We start from the raw sequence: 19,769 nt of genomic DNA on the forward strand, positions 1-19,769 counted from the left end.
GGGAACAGTTTGATGAAGGCCCTTTTTTGCTCTCGTTGACTGCTCCCAGACATGAGGGGGTAGAATATGACCGGTCGTATAGAACCTGGACCTCCGTCCCACCCACTAAACTGTCAGGTTGATTACACTGTTCTATATATTTTCAACAGTTGTCAGGTTCAGTTATGACATGAGCCATTTCTTGATTTTGACCTCCTGAATTCAAATCGGTCAATGAAAATTTATAGTTGGTTCCTGTTTCTATGATATCAAAGAGTTGAGCTTTCCTTTTACTGCTACACATAGTTAATTTGAAACATTATTTTTTTTGCAAATATAAAGATGCAGAAATTGCACTACAAAATGTGCTCCTCGTTCCGTGACAACTCTTTTTTTGCTTGTCTCTTGTACTCCTGCATCGGATCATCTCTTACAATTGCCCAACAGTAATCTGCAAGTATTGATGGATTCCATTTTCCTTGATACCTTCTCTTCATAGACGCAATATCTTGGTGAAATCTCTCACCATGCTCGTTGCTCACTTCTCCACAGTTTGGTGGAGAAAAGTCTAGATGCGAATGTAAGAAATTAATCTTTAAAGGGAACCTGTCACCCCGTTTTTTGAGATTGAGATATAAATACTGTTAAATAGGGCCTGCGCTGTGCGTTACTATAGTGTATGTAGTGTACCCCGATTCCCCACCTATGCTGAGAAATAACTTACCAAAGTCGCCGTTTTCGCCTGTCAATCAGGCTGGTCAGGTCGGGTGGGCGTGGTGACATCGCTGGTTCTTCCTCAGCTTTACGTTGGTGGCGTAGTGGTGTCTGCATGTTGAGGTGACTAATCCATGTGGGCACGTGAACAAGCAGCGCGCGATCTGCGCTGTCATCCCTTTCGTCGGTGGGGGCGGCCATCTTCCTGGGGCCGCGCGTGCGCAGATCGAGTGCTCTGCTGCACGGGGCTTCAGGAAAATGGCCGCGGGATGCCGCGCGTGCGCATTAGAGATCGCGGCGGCCATTTTCCCAAAGCCAAGATGCAAACTCTGCTTTGGGAAAATGGCCGCCGCGATCTCTAATGCGCACGCGCGGCATCCCGCGGCCATTTTCCTGAAGCCCCATGCAGCAGAGCACTCGATCTGCGCACGCGCGGCCCCAGGAAGATGGCCGCCCCCACCGACGAAAGGGATGACAGCGCAGATCGCGCGCTGCTTGTTCACGTGCCCACAGTGGATTAGTCACTTCAACAGGCGCACACCACTACGCCACCAACGTAAAGCTGAGGAAGAACCAGCGCTGTGAACACGCCCTCCCAACCTGACCAGCCTGATTGACAGGCGAAAACGGCGACTTTGGTAAGTTATTTCTCAGCATAGGTGGGGAATCGGGGTACACTACAAACACTATAGTAACACACAGCGCAGGCCCTATTTAACAGTATTTATATCTCAATCTCAAAAAACGGGGTGACAGGTTCCCTTTAAGGACATGTTACAGGCCAAGATCCTTATATGGCTTAAGGAGATTTTTCTCCAATTGTTAATAGTTTGCAAAAAAAAAATGAATTACTACTAATGTGAAAGCTACCCATGCTGCCTTTTCCTTACCCTGCCACAAGTGGAAAAACTCGTCATCTTGAATTAGCTTACGAATCTCATTTCCAATAAAGACTCCTTCCTTTATCTTTGCTTCACTCAACTTTGGAAATTTATCAGTGAGATACCTGAATGCTTTTGCATTTTTATCCATTACCTTTACAAAGTTCTTCATTAGGCCCAACTTGATAAACAATTGTGGAAACAAAATCTTATGTGGGTAGGCCATTGCTGAATGATAAGACATTTTTACTCCCTGGCAAAAGTGAATGTCGGAGAGGCCAGTCTCTTTTATTGTGGTGATATTCTCTTGCACGACTATCCCACTCACACAAAAAGCAGCAATACTTTGTGTATCCACCCTGGAGACCAAGTAAGATGGCAACCACCTTTATGTCACCACAGAGGGGCCACAAATGTTGGTCATAGGTCAGGCACCTCAACAGCTGTTTCATGTTCATGTTCTCATGGGTTTCTATCATGTGGACTGCATAACCATCTTGAATTGAAGGTAGCGCATTGCCATTATAGAGCAAGATGGCTTTTAGGTTTGTTTTGGACGAATTGATGAAGAACCTCCAATCTTCTGGATTACGACTTATCTTCAGAACTTCCATTAAACTGATGATGTTGCAGCAATGCCACAAGATCGCCCTCCATGGAGTGGTATTGGACAAGATCACAGTTGTGGAACAAAGAAATCAGAACATCGCCCGCTAGGAGATTCCACTGCTGTAGCCAGGAACCTAAGAGCTCAGCCTTACTGCTGTAGCCGGGAACCTAAGAGCTCAGCCTTACTGCTGTAGCCAGGAACCTAAGAGCTCAGCTTTATTGCTGTAGCCAGGAACCTAAGAGCTCATCCTTACTACTGTAGACAGGAACCTAAGAGCTCAGCCTTACTGCTGTAACCAGGAACCTAAGAGCTCAGCCTTACTGCTGTAACCAGGAACCTAAGAGCTCAGCCTTACTGCTGTAGACAGGAACCTAAGAGCTCAGCCTTACTGCTGTAGCCAGTAACCTAAGAACTCAGCCTTACTGCTGTAGCCAGTAACCTAAGAGCTCAGCCTTACTGCTGTAGACAGGAACCTAAGAGCAGCCTTACTGCTGTAACCAGGAACCTAAGAGCTCAGCCTCACTGCTGTAACCAGGAACCTAAGAGCTCAGCTTTACTGCTGTAACCAGGAACCTAAAAGCTCAGCCTTACTGCTGTAGCCAGGAACCTAAGAGCTCAGCCTTACTGCTGTGGCCAGGAACCAAAGAGCTCAGCTTTACTGCTGTAGCCAGGAACCTAAGAGCTCGTCCTTACTACGGTAGACAGGAACCTAAGAGCTCAGCCTTACTGCTGTAACCAGGAACCTAAGAGCTCAGCCTTACTGCTGTAGCCAGGAACCTAAGAGCTCAGCCTTACTGCTGTAGCCGGGAACCTAAGAGCTCAGCCTTACTGCTGTAGCCAGGAACCTAAGAGCTCAGCTTTACTGCTGTAGCCAGGAACCTAAGAGCTCATCCTTACTACTGTAGACAGGAACCTAAGAGCTCAGCCTTACTGCTGTAGCCAGTAACCTAAGAGCTCAGCCTTACTGCTGTAGCCAGTAACCTAAGAGCTCAGCCTTACTGCTGTAGCCAGTAACCTAAGAGCTCAGCCTTACTGCTGTAGCCAGTAACCTAAAAGCTCAGCCTTACTGCTGTAGCCAGGAACCTAAGAGCTCAGCCTTACTACTGTAACCAGGAACCAAAGAGCTCAGCTTTACTGCTGTAGCCAGGAACCTAAGAGCTCGTCCTTACTACGGTAGACAGGAACCTAAGAGCTCAGCCTTACTGCTGTAACCAGGAACCTAAGAGCTCAGTCTTACTGCTGTAGCCAGGAACCTAAGAGCTCAGCCTTACTGCTGTAACCAGGAACCTAAGAGCTCAGCCTTACTACTGTAGACAGGAACCTAAGAGCTCAGCCTTACTGCTGTAACCAGGAACCTAAGAGCTCAGCCTTACTGCTGTATCCGGGAACCTACAGTAAGATCTCAGTCTTACTGTTGTAGCCAGGAACCTAAGAGCTCAGCCTTACTGCTGTAGCCAGGAACCTAAGGGTACCGTCACACACTGCCATTTCGATCGCTACGACGGTACGATTCGTGACGTTCCAGCGATATCGTTACGATATCGCTGTGTCTGACACGCAGCAGCGATCAGGGATCCTGCTGAGAATCGTACGTCGTAGCAGATCGTTTAGAACTTTCTTTCGTCGCTGGATCTCCCGCTGTCATCGCTAGATCGGTGTGTGTGACACCGATCTAGCGATGCGATCTAGCGATGCGTTCGCTTGTAACCAGGGTAAACATCGGGTTACTAAGCGCAGGGCCGCGCTTAGTAACCCGATGTTTACCCTGGTTACAAGCGTAAAACTAAAAAAAACCAAACAGCACATACTTACATTCTGGTGTCCGTCAGGTCCCTTGCCGTCTGCTTCCCGCACTCAGTGACTGCCGGCCGTAAAGTGAAAGCAGAGCACAGCGGTGACGTCACCGCTGTGCTGTGCTTTCACTTTACGGCCGGCAGTCACTGAGTGCGGGAAGCAGACGGCAAGGGACCTGACGGACACCAGAATGTAAGTATGTGCTGTTTGTTTTTTTTTACGCTGGTAACCAGGGTAAACATTGGGTTACTAAGCGCGGTCCTGCGCTTAGTAACCCGATGTTTACCCTGGTTACCCGGGGACCTCGGCATCGTTGGTCGCTGGAGAGCTGTCTGTGTGACAGCTCCCCAGCGACCACACTACGATTTACCTACGATCACGGCCAGGTCATATCGCTGGTCGTGATCGTAGGTAAATCGTATAGTGTGACGGTACCCTAAGAGCTCAACCTTAGGGTACCGTCACACTATACGATTTACCTACGATCACGACCAGCGATATGACATGGCCGTGATCGTAGGTAAATCGTAGTGTGGTCGCTGGGGAGCTGTCACACAGACAGCTCTCCAGCGACCAACGATGCCGAGGTCCCTGGGTAACCAGGGTAAACATCGGGTAACTAAGCGCAGGACCGCGCTTAGTAACCCGATGTTTACCCTGGTTACAAGCGTAAAACTAAAAAAAAACAAACAGCACATACTTACATTCTGGTGTCCGTCAGGTCCCTTGCCGTCTGCTTCCCGCACTCACTGACTGCCGGCCGTAAAGTGAAAGTGAAAGCACAGCCGCTGTGCTCTGGTTTCACTTTACGGCCGGCAGTCACAGTGCGTGAAGCAGACGGCAAGGGACCTGACGGACACCAGAATGTAAGTATGTGCTGTTTGTTTTTTTTTAGTTTTACGCTTGTAACCAGGGTAAACATCGGGTTACTAAGCGCGGCCCTACGCTTAGTAACCCGATGTTTACCCTGGTTACAAGCGAACGCATCGCTGGATCTCATCGCTAGATCGCTAGATCGGTGTCACACACACCGATCTAGCGATGACAGCGGGAGATCCAGCGATGAAAGAAAGTTCTAAACGATCTGCTACGACGTACGATTCTCAGCAGGATCCCTGATCGCTGCTGCCTGTCAGACACAGCGATATCGTAACGATATCGCTGGAACGTCACGAATCGTACCGTCGTAGCGATCGAAATGGTATAGTGTGACGGTACCCTTACTCTCAGGCAGATCTAAATCTCTAACAAGATGGTTCAGTTCACTTTGTGTTATAAGGTGTGGTTCAGTTGAGATTGCTGACAGGAAGTCTCGGTTGTGAGAGGGAGATGCTTCACGACACCAAGCGCCCTCTTCTTCCTCACTTGACTAGACTGAAAATGTTTCTGGTGCTTTTGCAACCGGCAGTCCTTCTGTATGTGATACTGAGCGTAATGCAGATGGAAGGTTAGGATACTGTAAAGTCCAATTTTTCTTCCTTGAAACTCCTTTACTAATGCAAATATATGCAGATATAGCAATTGTTAGTGTGAACCGTTGGCTCTCTCCAGATCATTGGGACTGTAAAAGGCATAGATTACCTCTTCCCATGCAATCACTGGGTAAGATGTGATGTACATCTATTGCAACGTATGTGTGGAGCCCAACTCTTGTCCTGATCCCCTATTCTGCAGCCAATATACAGGTTGTAGGCTTTCCTTATCATGGTAGTCAAGTTTTGCCTTTGTAAAGCATATCTAGAAAACCTGCTTTGTGAATGCAAGAACGAGGCATATCTGAAAAAAACGATATGTCCATATGCTAAGAAACTAAGCTAAGGAATCCAAAAGCTGTATACCTTACACAGAGAGCATTTCTAAAAGTAGGTGATGCCACTGTAATTAGGGTCATCGGAGCTGAGTTGGCGTTTTTTTTTATTGGTTGCCCTAAGATGATAGAATACCGAAGGCTCAATAGAGTAAACAGACAAAGTAATAGACGAGCTACTAACAATGCAACAATGATAAAGACGCAATTTTTCTATAAGCTGCATAAGCGGAATCATAAGTAATTACAACCTTCTTTGGATCTCGAAAATTAGAGCCAATCAGCAAATATAAGCATCAGATTTACTTCAGGAAAATTATTCAAGTTCCACTGTTTTTGTCCCTGAACCAGTTTGGCTGTAGAACACCAGTGTTATCAGATGATATTGTCTTGGTGGTGATTCCTTTGAAATGTGGAGGTAAAGTCACAGGGCCGGACACTCAGGTTTAGGTATTCGCCCTATGCAAACAGTAAGATTTACAGTAAACAATAATAGGGTTTACCTCATAGACATCCAACAAAGTAAAAAAAAACTGTCCCCAGCAGCCGGGGCGTTAGTTTTTCATTTTGCATGATAAGGAATGATACAGCCTATCTGTAAGTTCTTAAATAGAATTGAAGATTTTATCCTTTCCTGCTTTCATCTACTTCAATATAAGCCCTGGTAAGCGTCATAAAAAACTGCTCATTGTTATGGGAAGATCAAAAGCCAGGTGGCTGCGGAAAGCCCAGTTTATTGTATTATGATATAAAGACAAAAGTAAATATCCTCCATTGTAGATGGCTGTCAGCTGGAGAAAAGTCCGTCGGGCAGCTGTCTGTCCCAGTGTTACTGCTAGGGTCGCTGCCAGAAGTCACTCTGAGAACAAAAGGATTGGTTGTCCGAAACTGGATGTGCCGGTTCCTTCTCTCCCCCAACATCTTCTGTCGGGGGAGAGTCATGAAGTTTATTTTTACACATTAGACTTTCGGCCGAGTCCACCGATATCGAGGGTACAGCCAATGTGTATGGGGGGCTTTAGATCAATGTGTATAATGTATACACTATATATTCCTGCACATACAATCTCATATACCTCTGTATAACCAATACTCCTCCTCATGACTAGGATACCATCATATAACATCACAAGAAAACACTTCCATAGTACATTATACATCGTGTAGTCAATATACCTCCAAATAACCTCACAAATCAGTATGTAACCTGTATACCTCCACTTCATACACCACCATATTACCAGTATACCTCTACATAACCGCGTACACCACCATATTACAGCCATATTACTTTATAGTGGCTTGAAGTTGTGAAAGTATTCACCCCCTTGGCGTTTTAACTATTTTGTTATATTACTACCAGTGTTTAAATATTTTTGTAATACGATTTGTGTGTGATGCATCAGCACTAAATAGTCTAAGTTGGTGAAATGAAGTGAGGAAAAATATAAAGGATACCATAAATTAAATGTATGGGATCAAATAATAAAAAATTGGTATGTGCATATGTATTCACCCCCTTTTACAATTTTCTGGTGAAAGCAATTCCCTTCATAAGTCACATACTTAGTGACAGGACGCCCCCTGTGTGTAATCTGTCACATGTCTGTCAGTATATACACGTTACCTTTTCTGAAAGGCGGTAACACCATTAACGAGAGGCACCACTAACCAAACATCATGAAGGGAGAGGCACCGCTAACCAAATTACACCATTAACAGGAGCCACCACTAACCAAACACCACCATTAACAAGAGGCACCACTAACCAAATACCACCATTAACAAGAGGCACCACTAACCAAACACCAGCATTAACAAGAGGCACCACTAACCAAACACCACCATTAACAAGAGGCACCACTAACCAAACACCACCATTAACAAGAGGCACCACTAACCAAACACCACCATTAACAAGAGACACCACTAACCAAACACCACCATTAACAAGAGGCACCACTAACCACCATCAACAAGAGGCACCACTAACCAAACACCACCGTTAACAAGAGGCACCACTAACCAAACAACATAATTAACAAGAGGCACCACTAACCAAAAACCACCATCAACAAGAGGCACCACTAACCAAACAGCACCATTAACAAGAGGCACCACTAACCAAACAACATTATTAACAAGAGACACCACTAACCACCATCAACAAGAGGCACCACTAACCAAACAACATCATTAACAAGAGACACCACTAACCAAACACCACCATTAACAAGAGGCACCACTAACCAAACGCCACCGTTAACAAGAGGCACCACTAACCAAACACGACCATTAACAAGAGGCGCCACTAACCAAACACCACCATTAACAAGAGGCACCATTAACCAAACCACCACTAACAAGAGGCACCACTAACCAAACACCACCATTAACAAGAGGCACCATTAACCAAACCACCACTAACAAGAGGCACCACTAACCAAACACCACCATTAACAAGAGGCACCACTAACTAAACAGTACCATGAAGACCAAGGAGATCTCCAAAAAAGTCAGGGACAAAGTTGTTGAGAAGTACAACTTAGGGATAGGTTATAAAAAAAATGTCCCAATCTTTGATGATCCCCCAGAATATCATCATTTCCATTATCTTTAAATGGAGAGAACATGGTACCACAGCAGACCTGAATAGAGAGGGCGTCCTCTAAAACTCTCAGCTCGGGCAAGGAGGGCATTAATCAGAGAGGCAGCTCAGAGACCACAGGTAACCCTGAAGGAGCTGCAGAGTTCACAAGCAGATACTGGAGTGTTTATACATATAATCATAATAAGCTGCAAACTCTATAGAGGTGGTCTTTATGGAAGAGTAGTCAGAAAATAAGCCTTTATTTACACACAAAAATTGTAAGACACGATATGTCAGGCGCCAAACCAACACAGCTCATTACCCTAAGAACATCATCCCCACAGTGATACATGGTGGTAGCATCATCATGCTGTGCTGATGTTTTTTGACAGCAGGGACAGGGAAAATGGTCCAAGTCAAGGGGAAGATGGATGTTGCGAAGTACAGGGTTATTCTTGAGCAAAACCTTTTCCAGTCTGTCAGTGATGTGAGACTGGGATGGAGGTTCACCTTCCATCAAGACAATGACCCAAATCATATTGCTAAAGTAACACTCGAGTGGTTTATGGGGAAATGTGTAAATATTTTGGAGTGGCCTAATCAAAGCCCAGACCTTAATCCAGTTGAGAATCTGTGGCCAGACTTGAAGATTACTATTCAGCAGAGGAAACCATCTAACTTGATGGAGCTGGAGCAGTTTTACCTTGAGGAATGGGCAAAAATCCTAGTGGCCAGATGTGGAAAGTTCAGAGACTTACAGTATCCAAAGCGACTTGCAACTAAAATTACCGCAAAAGGAGGCTCTACAAAGTACCGACTTTAGGGGGGTGAATAGTTACGCACACTATTCACACTTTTGTTCTATTTGTTGTTTGCGTCACAATAAAAAGAAAAACAAATATTCAAAGTTGTAGGTATGTTCTTTATTTGAACTGATGCAAACCCCCAAAGAAAAAGTGAAATTTCAGGTACAAAAAATGCCAAGGGTGTGTGTGGGGAATACTTTCGCAAGCCACTGTATATGCCACCGTATAACTCCAAAAAACCCTCATACACCAACATATTACCTTAGTATAGCTCCATATTATCAGTGTACCTCCATATAACCTTACATGCCACGTCATAAGCAGCACACCACATATTACCAGTATACCGCCATATCCCCCCATATACACCCGCAATATACATGTCTATGAGCTCACTAATAATCAAGATCAGGGATGATAGGTATTATAGGGTTAATTTGATCTGCTATATATATATATATATATATATATATATATATATATATTTAATTTATGACTCCTGCAGGATCGGGGCAGTATGATCGAACCTCTCACTCCGCCCAGCACTCCGGTCAGAGAAGACGCACCGCGATGTATTTCGTCACCGCGCTCCCCAGTCTCTCCCTCCCTCCCAGTATACAACCAGCAGATTGCAGATCTCTGTATTATCCGAGTCAGTATGGAAAACACTCATGGAAACCTGTATAAGAGCATACTGGTAAGAGGCAACGTGATCGTAGGGAAAGATGGATGACAATCAGTATGGCTGCCAATACAGCTACGATGGGGCTTGTCATCCAATATACATTAAGATTTTTTATTTTTTATTTTTATGTCAGATTACATTTTTGCATGACATCACCCACACAAGAGGTTGCTACACAAAATGAGAATGCTTGGTCTGGGGGAAAATGTGTGTAAATGGGTTAGTAACTGGCTTAGTGATAGAAAGCAGAGGGTGGTTATAAATGGTATAGTCTCTAACTGGGTCGCTGTGACCAGTGGGGTACCGCAGGGGTCAGTATTGGGACCTGTTCTCTTCAACATATTCATTAATGATCTGGTAGAAGGTTTACACAGTAAAATATCGATATTTGCAGATGATACAAAACTATGTAAAGCAGTTAATACAAGAGAAGATAGTATTCTGCTACAGATGGATCTGGATAAGTTGGAAACTTGGGCTGAAAGGTGGCAGATGAGGTTTAACAATGATAAATGTAAGGTTATACACATGGGAAGAGGGAATCAATATCACCATTACACACTGAACGGGAAACCACTGGGTAAATCTGACAGGGAGAAGGACTTGGGGATCCTAGTTAATGATAAACTTACCTGGAGCAGCCAGTGCCAGGCAGCAGCTGCCAAGGCAAACAGGATCATGGGGTGCATTAAAAGAGGTCTGGATACACATGATGAGAGCATTATACTGCCTCTGTACAAATCCCTAGTTAGACCGCACATGGAGTACTGTGTCCAGTTTTGGGCACCGGTGCTCAGGAAGGATATAATGGAACTAGAGAGAGTACAAAGGAGGGCAACAAAATTAATAAAGGGGATGGGAGAACTACAATACCCAGATAGATTAGCGAAATTAGGATTATTTAGTCTAGAAAAAAGACGACTGAGGGGCGATCTAATAACCATGTATAAATATATAAGGGGACAATACAAATATCTCGCTGAGGATCTGTTTATACCAAGGAAGGTGACGGGCACAAGGGGGCATTCTTTGCGTCTGGAGGAGAGAAGGTTTTTCCACCAACATAGAAGAGGATTCTTTACTGTTAGGGCAGTGAGAATCTGGAATTGCTTGCCTGAGGAGGTGGTGATGGCGAACTCAGTCGAGGGGTTCAAGAGAGGCCTGGATGTCTTCCTGGAGCAGAACAATATTGTATCATACAATTATTAGGTTCTGTAGAAGGACGTAGATCTGGGTATTTATTATGATGGAATATAGGCTGAACTGGATGGACAAATGTCTTTTTTCGGCCTTACTAACTATGTTACTATGTTACCCACTCCCCAGTGTTATTTTCTAATATTTTGTCTCTTCTCCAGCTCACCAGCCAAGATAAATCCCGCATTGTAATACAGAAAGCCTTACATAAACACAACATTGAGTCGTGCAAACCGGACGATTTCCAGCTGGTGCAGCTATTATCCGAGGGTAGAGGTGAGGACGGATACGTCTCCGGTTTTTATTTTCTTTACTTTATTATCATACATCATTTTCTTCCTTTTTATTTTTTTTTATTTTCACCATATACTACCGTATGTTTCAGACTATAAGACACAACTAGGTTTTAGAGGTGGAAATTAGAAAAAAAAATGAAGTAAAAAATGTGGTCAATTCTGTACTTTATATCAACTACCTGTTATATATAGTTCCCCCATCCCCATCCTGGTATACATGGCCCCTCATCCCCATCCTGGTATACATGGCCCCTCATCCCCATCCTGGTATGCATGGCCCCTCATCCCCATCCTGGTATACATGGCCCCTCATCCCCATCCTGGTATGCATGGCCCCTCATCCCCATCCTGGTATACATGGCTCCTCATCCCCATCCTGGTATACATGGCTCCTCATCCCCATCCTGGTATGCATGGCCCCTCATCCCTATCCTGGTATACATGGCCCCTCATCCCCATCCTGGTATGCATGGCTCCTCATCCCCATCCTGGTATACATGGCTCCTCATCTCCATCCTGGTATGCATGGCTCCCTCATCCCCATCCTGGTATACATGGCCCCTCATCCCCATCCTGGTATGCATGGCTCCTCATCCCTATCCTGGTATACATGGCTCCTCATCCCCATCCTGGTATACATGGCCCCTCATCCCCATCCTGGTATGCATGGCTCCTCATCTCCATCCTGGTATGCATGGCTCCCTCATCCCCATCCTGGTATACATGGCCCCTCATCCCCATCCTGGTATGCATGGCTCCTCATCCCTATCCTGGTATACATGGCTCCTCATCTCCATCCTGGTATGCATGGCTCCCTCATCCCTATCCTGGTATACATAGCTCCTCATCTCCATCCTGGTATGCATGGCTCCCTCATCCCCATCCTGGTATACATGGCCCCTCATCCCCATCCTGGTATACATGGCCCCCTCATCCCCATCCTGGTATGCAAGGCCCCTCATCCCCATCCTGGTATGCATGGCTCCTCATCCCTTTCCTGGTATACATGGCGCCTCATCCCCATCCTGGTATACATGGCCCCTCATCCCCATCCTGGTATGCAAGGCCCCTCATCCCCATCCTGGCATGCATGGCTCCTCATCCCTATCCTGGTATACATGGCTCCTCATCTCCATCCTGGTATGCATGGCTCCCTCATCCCCATCCTGGTATGCATGGCTCCTCATCCCTATCCTGGTATACATAGCTCCTCATCTCCATCCTGGTATGCATGGCTCCCTCATCCCCATCCTGGTATACATGGCCCCCTCATCCCCATCCTGGTATACATGGCCCCCTCATCCCCATCCTGGTATGCAAGGCCCCTCATCCCCATCCTGGTATGCATGGCTCCTCATCCCTTTCCTGGTATACATGGCGCCTCATCCCCATCCTGGTATACATGGCCCCTCATCCCCATCCTGGTATGCAAGGCCCCTCATCCCCATCCTGGCATGCATGGCTCCTCATCCCTATCCTGGCATACATGGCTCCTCATCTCCATCCTGGTATGCATGGCTCCCTCATCCCCATCCTGGTATACATGGCCCCTCATCCCCATCCTGGTATACATGGCCCTCTCATCCCCATCCTGGTATGCAAGGCCCCTCATCCCCATCCTGGTAATCATGGCTCCTCATCCCTATCCTGGTATACATGGCCCCTCATCCCTATCCTGGTATACATGGCCCCTCATCCCCATCCTGGTATGCAAGGCCCCTCTTCCCCATCCTGGTATGCATGGCTCCTCATCCCCATCCTGGTGTGCATGGCTCCTCATCCCTATCCTGGTATACATGGCTCCTCATCTCCATCCTGGTATGCATGGCTCCCTCATCCCCATCCTGGTATACATGGCCCCTCATCCCCATCCTGGTATGCATGGCCCCTCATCCCCATCCTGGTATGCATGGCCCCTCATCCCCATCCTGGTATGCATGGCTCCCCATCCTGGTGTGCATGGCCCTTCATCCCCATCCTGGTATGCATGGCCCCTCATCCCCATCCTGGTATACATGGCCCCTCATCCCCATCCTGGTATGCATGGCCCCTCATCCCCATCCTGGTATGCATGGCCCCTCATCCCCATCCTGGTATGCATGGCTCTCCATCCCCATCCTGGTGTGCATGGCCCCTCATCCCCATCCTGGTATGCATGGCCCCTCATCCCCATCCTGGTATACATGGCCCCTCATCCCCATCCTGGTATGTAAGGCCCCTCATCCCCATCCTGGTGTGCATGGCCCCTCATCCCCATCCTGGTATGCATGGCCCCTCATCCCCATCCTGGTATACATGGCTCCTCATCCCCATCCTGGTATGCATGGCCCCTCATCCCCATCCTGGTATACATGGCTCCTCATCCCCATCCTGGTATGCATGGCCCCTCATCCCCATCCTGGTATGCATGGCCCCCTCATCCCCATCCTGGTATCCATGGCCCCCTCATCCCCATCCTGGTATGCATGGCTCCTCATCCCTATCCTGGTGTGCATGGCCCTCTCATCCCCATACTGGTATATATGGTCCCCTCATCCCCATCCTGGTATACATCGCCCCCTCATCCCTATCCTGGTATACATGGCCCCTCATCCCCATCCTGGTATGCAAGGCCCCTCATCCCCATCCTGGTATGCATGGCTCCTCATCCCCATCCTGGTATACATGGTCCCTCATCCCCATCCTGGTATGCATGGCTCCTCATCCCCATCCTGGTGTGCATGGCTCCTCATCCCCATCCTGGTATGCATGGCTCCCCATCCCCATCCTGGTGTGCATGGCTCCTCATCCCCATCCTGGTGTGCATGGCTCCTCATCCCCATCCTGGTATGCATGGCTCCCCATCCCCATCCTGGTGTGCATGGCTCCTCATCCCCATCCTGGTATGCATGGCCCCTCATCCCCATCCTGGTGTGCATGGCCCCTCATCCCCATCCTGGTGTGCATGGCTCCTCATCCCCATCCTGGTATGCATGGCTCCCCATCCCCATCCTAGTGTGCATGGCTCCTCATCCCCATCCTGTTATACATGGCCCCTCATCTCCATCCTGGTATGCATGACTCCTCATCCCCATCCTGGTGTGCATGGCCCCTCATCTCCATCCTGGTGTGCATGGCCCCTCATCTCCATCCTGGTGTGCATGGCCCCTCATCCCCATCCTGGTGTGCATGGCCCCTCATCCCCATCCTGGTGTGCATGGCCCCTCATCCCCATCCTGGTATAGATGGCCCCTCATACCCATCCTGGTATACATGGCCCCCTCATCCCCATCCTGGTATGCAAGGCCCCTCATCCCCATCCTGGTATGCATGGCTCCTCATCCCCATCCTGGTATACATGGCCCCTCATCCCTATCCTGGTATACATGGCCCCTCATCCCCATCCTGGTATGCAAGGCCCCTCATCCCCATCCTGGTATGCATGGCTCCTCATCCCCATCCTGGTATGCATGGCTCATCCCCATCCTGGTGTGCATGGCTCCCCATCCCCATCCTTGTGTGCATGGCTCCCCATCCCTATCCTGGTATACATGGCCCCTCATCTCCATCCTGGTATGCATGACTCCTCATCCCCATCCTGGTGTGCATGGCCCCTCATCCCCATCCTGGTGTGCATGGCCCCTCATCCCCATCCGGGTGTGCATGGCCCCTCATCCCCATCCTGGTGTGCATGGCCCCTCATCCCCATCCTGGTATGCATGGCCCCTCATCCCCATCCTGGTATGCATGGCCCCTCATCCCCATCCTGGTATACATGGCCCCTCATCCCCATCCTGGTATGCATGGCCCCTCATCCCCATCCTGGTATGCATGGCCCCTCATCCCCATCCTGGTATGCATGGCTCCTCATCCCTATACTGGTATGCATGGCTCCTCATCCCTATACTGGTATGCATGGCTCCTCATCCCTATCCTGGTATGTATGGCCTCCTCATCCCTATCCTGGTATGCATGGCTCCTCATCCCTATTCTGGTATGTATGGCCTCCTCATCCCTATCCTGGTATGCATGGCTCCTCATCCCTATCCTGGTGTGCATGGCCCTCTCATCCCCATAATGGTATATATGGTCCCCTCATCCCCATCCTGGTATGCATGTTTTAAGATGGTGTACTAAGTTGGTGTCCTAAGATGGTGTAGTAAGCACTTGTCCTTAGATGAGGTCTCAAGATAACATGCTAACGTGATGTATTAAAATGGTATTTCAAGATGTTGTACTAAATCAATATAACAAGGTTGTCTTTGGATGGTGTCGTAAGGTCATATGCTTATATGAAGTTATAACATGGTGTAACTAAGATTGTGTTCTTAGATGGGTCTCAAGATGGTGTATTAAAGTTGAGTCCTTAGTGTCTCAAGATGGTGTATTAGGGTTATATCCTTAGATGGGGTCTCAAGATGGTGCATTAAAGTTGTGTCTTTAGACGGTGCCTCAAAATGGTATACTAAGGTCCACTGATAACGTTCTAAGATGGTTGTGTCCTTAGGTTATGTCCTATAGTGGTGTACTAAGGTTGTGTTTTCAGAAGGTGTACTAAGGTTGTGTTCTTACATGATGTAACAAGGTTGTGTACTAAGATGATAGAGTGGTGTACTAAGGTTGTGTCTTTAGATGGTGTATTAAAATGGTTTTCTAAGATAGTGTGCTAAGATGGTGTACTGACGTGTTGATGATTATCGTGTGAATTGACCCACTGTTTAGTATTAGTATCTCTACATATCCAACTTTGTTTGGTTTCGACCATAATTTTCTTTCTCTCCAATTCATTACAGAACTGACCATCCCGGACACTGCCAACGTATATTATGCCATGAATACTTCTGCCAACTTTGACTTTGTGTTACGCAGGAGAGTCAAAATCAGCTGATTTTAAGAGCTGCCAAAGGCCAATACCGCAGGACTGCCACTGAGGACTACATCTCCATTAATATAACACTTTATTCATGTATATTTATTATGACAACGTAGACTGTATCAACTGGAAAGTCCATCTTCTAAACCTGTCTTCCTTCAGATTTTCTTGACCCACGCTCCGTTACAAAGGTTTCTGGTGGTTACCCCTAAATTATGGCTACTAATGTGCGTCCAATATTCAACATGTGTATTCCTCTGAGACAATTTATTTAGAAGGACCCTAGAAAGTTCTCGCACCTCATATTTTTGTTCTCGATTGGATGGCATAACCCAATTTATGGATCCAGAAAATGGATGAGATAACTGGAAAGCTGGTGATCATTTTATTTTTCAAAAAAAGGAACCTGACAAAATGGAATGGGAAAGTGATTGGGACGTGACACTTTTCCTGGGTAAATTTCAAGGCGTGTGGACCGGATGGACGGACTGGCTGTGGGTCTCCTGACCCAAATTAAAGGGCTCCATAGCCGTATTTGAAGCTGTTGAGTACATGTCACGAGACCCGTGGTCAGTACAAACATCGTGGTCCATACTCGGACCGTGTTTCACACTCATGTGGATTCGGACAGAGGCATACGGCCTGTGATTTATTACTTAGGCTATGTTCACACGCTGCGGATTTTGCTGCGGATCCGCAGCGGTTTCCCATGCGTTTACAGTACAATGCAAACCTATGGGAAACGCAATCCGCAGTGCACATGCTGCGGAAAAAAAAACGCGCCAAAATGCAGCGGTTTACATTCCGCAGCATGTCAATTCTTTGTGCGGAATCCGCAGCGGTTTTACACCTGCTCCATAATAGAAAACCGCAGTAGAATCCGCACAAAAACCGTGGTAATTCCGCAGGTAAAACGCAAAGCCTTTTACCTGCGGTTTTCACAAATCCACTGCGGAAAAATCCACAGATCTCAAGAATACGTGTGTACATAGCCTTAGAGGGCAATTCCAGACTTATCTAAAAATAATTCTACTTGTGCAGGACCACATTTTTGTCTACAGGGTGCAGTATTATAATAGTTATAGTTGTGTGTATAGGGGGTGGTATTATAGTGACTATATTCGGACCCAGAGAAGGCAGTAAAATAGTAGCTTTATTCTTGTCCTTAGGAGGCCGTCCTGCAGTATATTTTAGTTCATAAGGGACAGTATTATACTAGTTACATTCTCATCCTCAAGGGACCACGTTTTGTTGTCTAGAGGGATAGTGTTACACTTGTTAATCAGCAGGTGGCAAAGGTCAGCGCATAATATAGCTCCTCCCAGGCGACGGAATATAACATTTGAGTTCTATTCCGAGGCATAGAATTAAAATGATGTTTATAAAAATTACTTTGAATCGATTTGTGGCAGGAATTGCTCTTAAGATAATATATTTTAATCATATTGCTATATATTGGAAATTACTCATAAAATTTTATGAATACCCTCAGATTAATGAGGACCGGTCACTTACCCTAAATGATTTTTTTCTCTCCCCGGTATGAATGCCGCTGTTCTCCTGAATCCGGCACTGTTTTTCTTTTGTTCCTGCGCCTCTCCGTTCCCGAGATATCGCCCCTTTCTTTACTGTCTGTAAATTTAGTCTTGTTATACAACTGGGAGGGGACATAAACGTTACAAAGTAGGAGTCTACTTGAGGACCACGCCCACTTTTCTGGATACAGAGGGTTAGAGGAGGCCATATCTTGGGAATGGAGAGGCTCAGGAAGAAAAGAAAAACAGCGCCGGATTCAGGAGAACAGCGGCATGTACGCCAGATAAATAAAGTGAGCTATTTATCGCAACTCACAAGTCCTCTTTAAGTATTTAGGCCTGAAACTGAAGCACAAAATGAAGGTACAGACGCTCACAATTCACATGGATATCTCGTCCACATTGTAGGTCAGGAGATCTGGAGGCAGTAAGGAATCCCCTTTAATTGCTTATGACATTTCAATTATTGACTGTGGTGCGGACTGAGCCAAAAAAAAATGGGCATGGTGGGGGGAAATTGTGAGATGAAAGGACAGAACTCATCTTTTCAATATGTAAATATACTTCTCTGCTATGATTTATTATTTCCGAGCTAATAAGATGCTCTGGGCAACAGGCCAGGTGTATTGTAGACGTTGACTTCATCTTGTATAATGAGTTTTGGATACAATTGATGAATCTATAATTATTTCCTAATTTAATTCTTCCTCAATTTATTGGAAATTCAGGCTAACGAGCACCTGACTTCCTGTTTGGGTGATCACCATTTTTACTGTACATGTAGAGATCTGAAAGTAGTCACAGGAAGGTGTATCTGCTGTACAATAGACTGGCTTGTATTAGCTTTCTCCTATCCAAATATTAGACAAAAATGTATATGACAAGGGCGAAAGCGAAGCAAACACCTGACTCCGTTGTTTGGGTGACCACCATTTATGCCCATACATGAAATTAGTCACAGGAAGTTCTGTCTGCTATACAACAGACTGGCTTCTCCATGCTACAAGAGTGCTAAAAATCCAAATCACAAAAAGCCCTAAAAATCTATTTATTTCTCATCTTTACAACAATTGCACCATGCGTAGCCAGGCGTGCACCCTATGACCAAAGGGTTACTTAACCACCAAACAATGTACATTAATTTTGCAATTATCATCCTATGGACCAATACGACGGACATCCAAAATAATGTGACCACTAACTACTTGATTCGTAAAATAAAAAAAAAAAGCACTTTAGTATGTGATTTCATGTCATTTTTGTGGGTGGGACATTGTCTGGGGTGGTCCTGGGGGACGGTGGGAATTTGGGAATGATAATTTCACTGGTGGGATGCAGTATGGTGGGGTATGCAGACAACTATGCCTCAAATATATGTGGATTTACCACAATTTTCCAAACGTTAATCAATACACAAGACCTGGTCCAGAGGCCACATTAGTAATCTTCTGCCACCAGATGGGAGCCCTGTGACGGCATCCCTGGCTCTGGTGAGATGCATTATGGTGGGGTGTGCAGACAACTGCATCCCAAATATATATAGATTTACCACAATTTTCCAAGCGTTAATCAATGCACAAGACCTGATCCAGCAACCACATTAGTAATCTTCTGCCACCAGATGGGAGCCATGTGAACAACCTCTTGCCTGATGGTATCCCTGGCTCTTGTGGGATGCAGTATGGTGGGGTGTGCAGACAACTGCGTCCCAAATATAAGTGAATTTACCCCAATTTTCCAAGCGTTAATCCATACGCGAGACCGGGTCCAGCAACCACATTAGTAATCTTCTGCCACCAGACGGGAGCTGTTATGACCTGGTGGTCAGGACAATAATGGACCTGGTGGTTAAGAGCACACGGAATGACCTGATAGTTACTGATAATAAGGACGAGCTCTGGGACGTGGGAACTCTGCTGACCGCAATCCCTAAACCTATCAAACACACTAGAAATAGCCGTGGATTGCGCCTAACGCTCCCTATGCAACTCGGCACAGCCTAAGAAACTAGCTAGCCCTGAAG

General features: G+C 46.4%; 1 protein-coding gene across 3 annotated transcripts in view; it reads left to right on the top strand.

Annotated features, from left to right (window-relative positions):
* The window catches only part of RGL3 (ral guanine nucleotide dissociation stimulator like 3), a 60,252-nt gene extending 41,292 nt beyond the window's left edge, over positions 1 to 18,960 (top strand). For 2 of the 3 annotated variants that reach the window (XM_069767208.1, XM_069767209.1), the window contains 3 exons: positions 9,687 to 9,878; positions 11,225 to 11,339; positions 16,132 to 18,960. In XM_069767208.1, coding sequence (XP_069623309.1) covers positions 9,687 to 9,878; positions 11,225 to 11,339; positions 16,132 to 16,226 — 402 coding nt within the window. In that variant the 3' untranslated portion in view covers positions 16,227 to 18,960. The remainder of the gene's footprint in view (positions 1 to 9,686; positions 9,879 to 11,224; positions 11,340 to 16,131) is intronic. The other variant, XM_069767210.1, reaches the window with a different exon arrangement.
* Positions 18,961 to 19,769: the final 809 nt, after the last annotated feature.

This window comes from Ranitomeya imitator, chromosome 4 (assembly GCF_032444005.1).
Source record: "Ranitomeya imitator isolate aRanImi1 chromosome 4, aRanImi1.pri, whole genome shotgun sequence".
Lineage (NCBI taxonomy): Eukaryota > Metazoa > Chordata > Amphibia > Anura > Dendrobatidae > Ranitomeya > Ranitomeya imitator.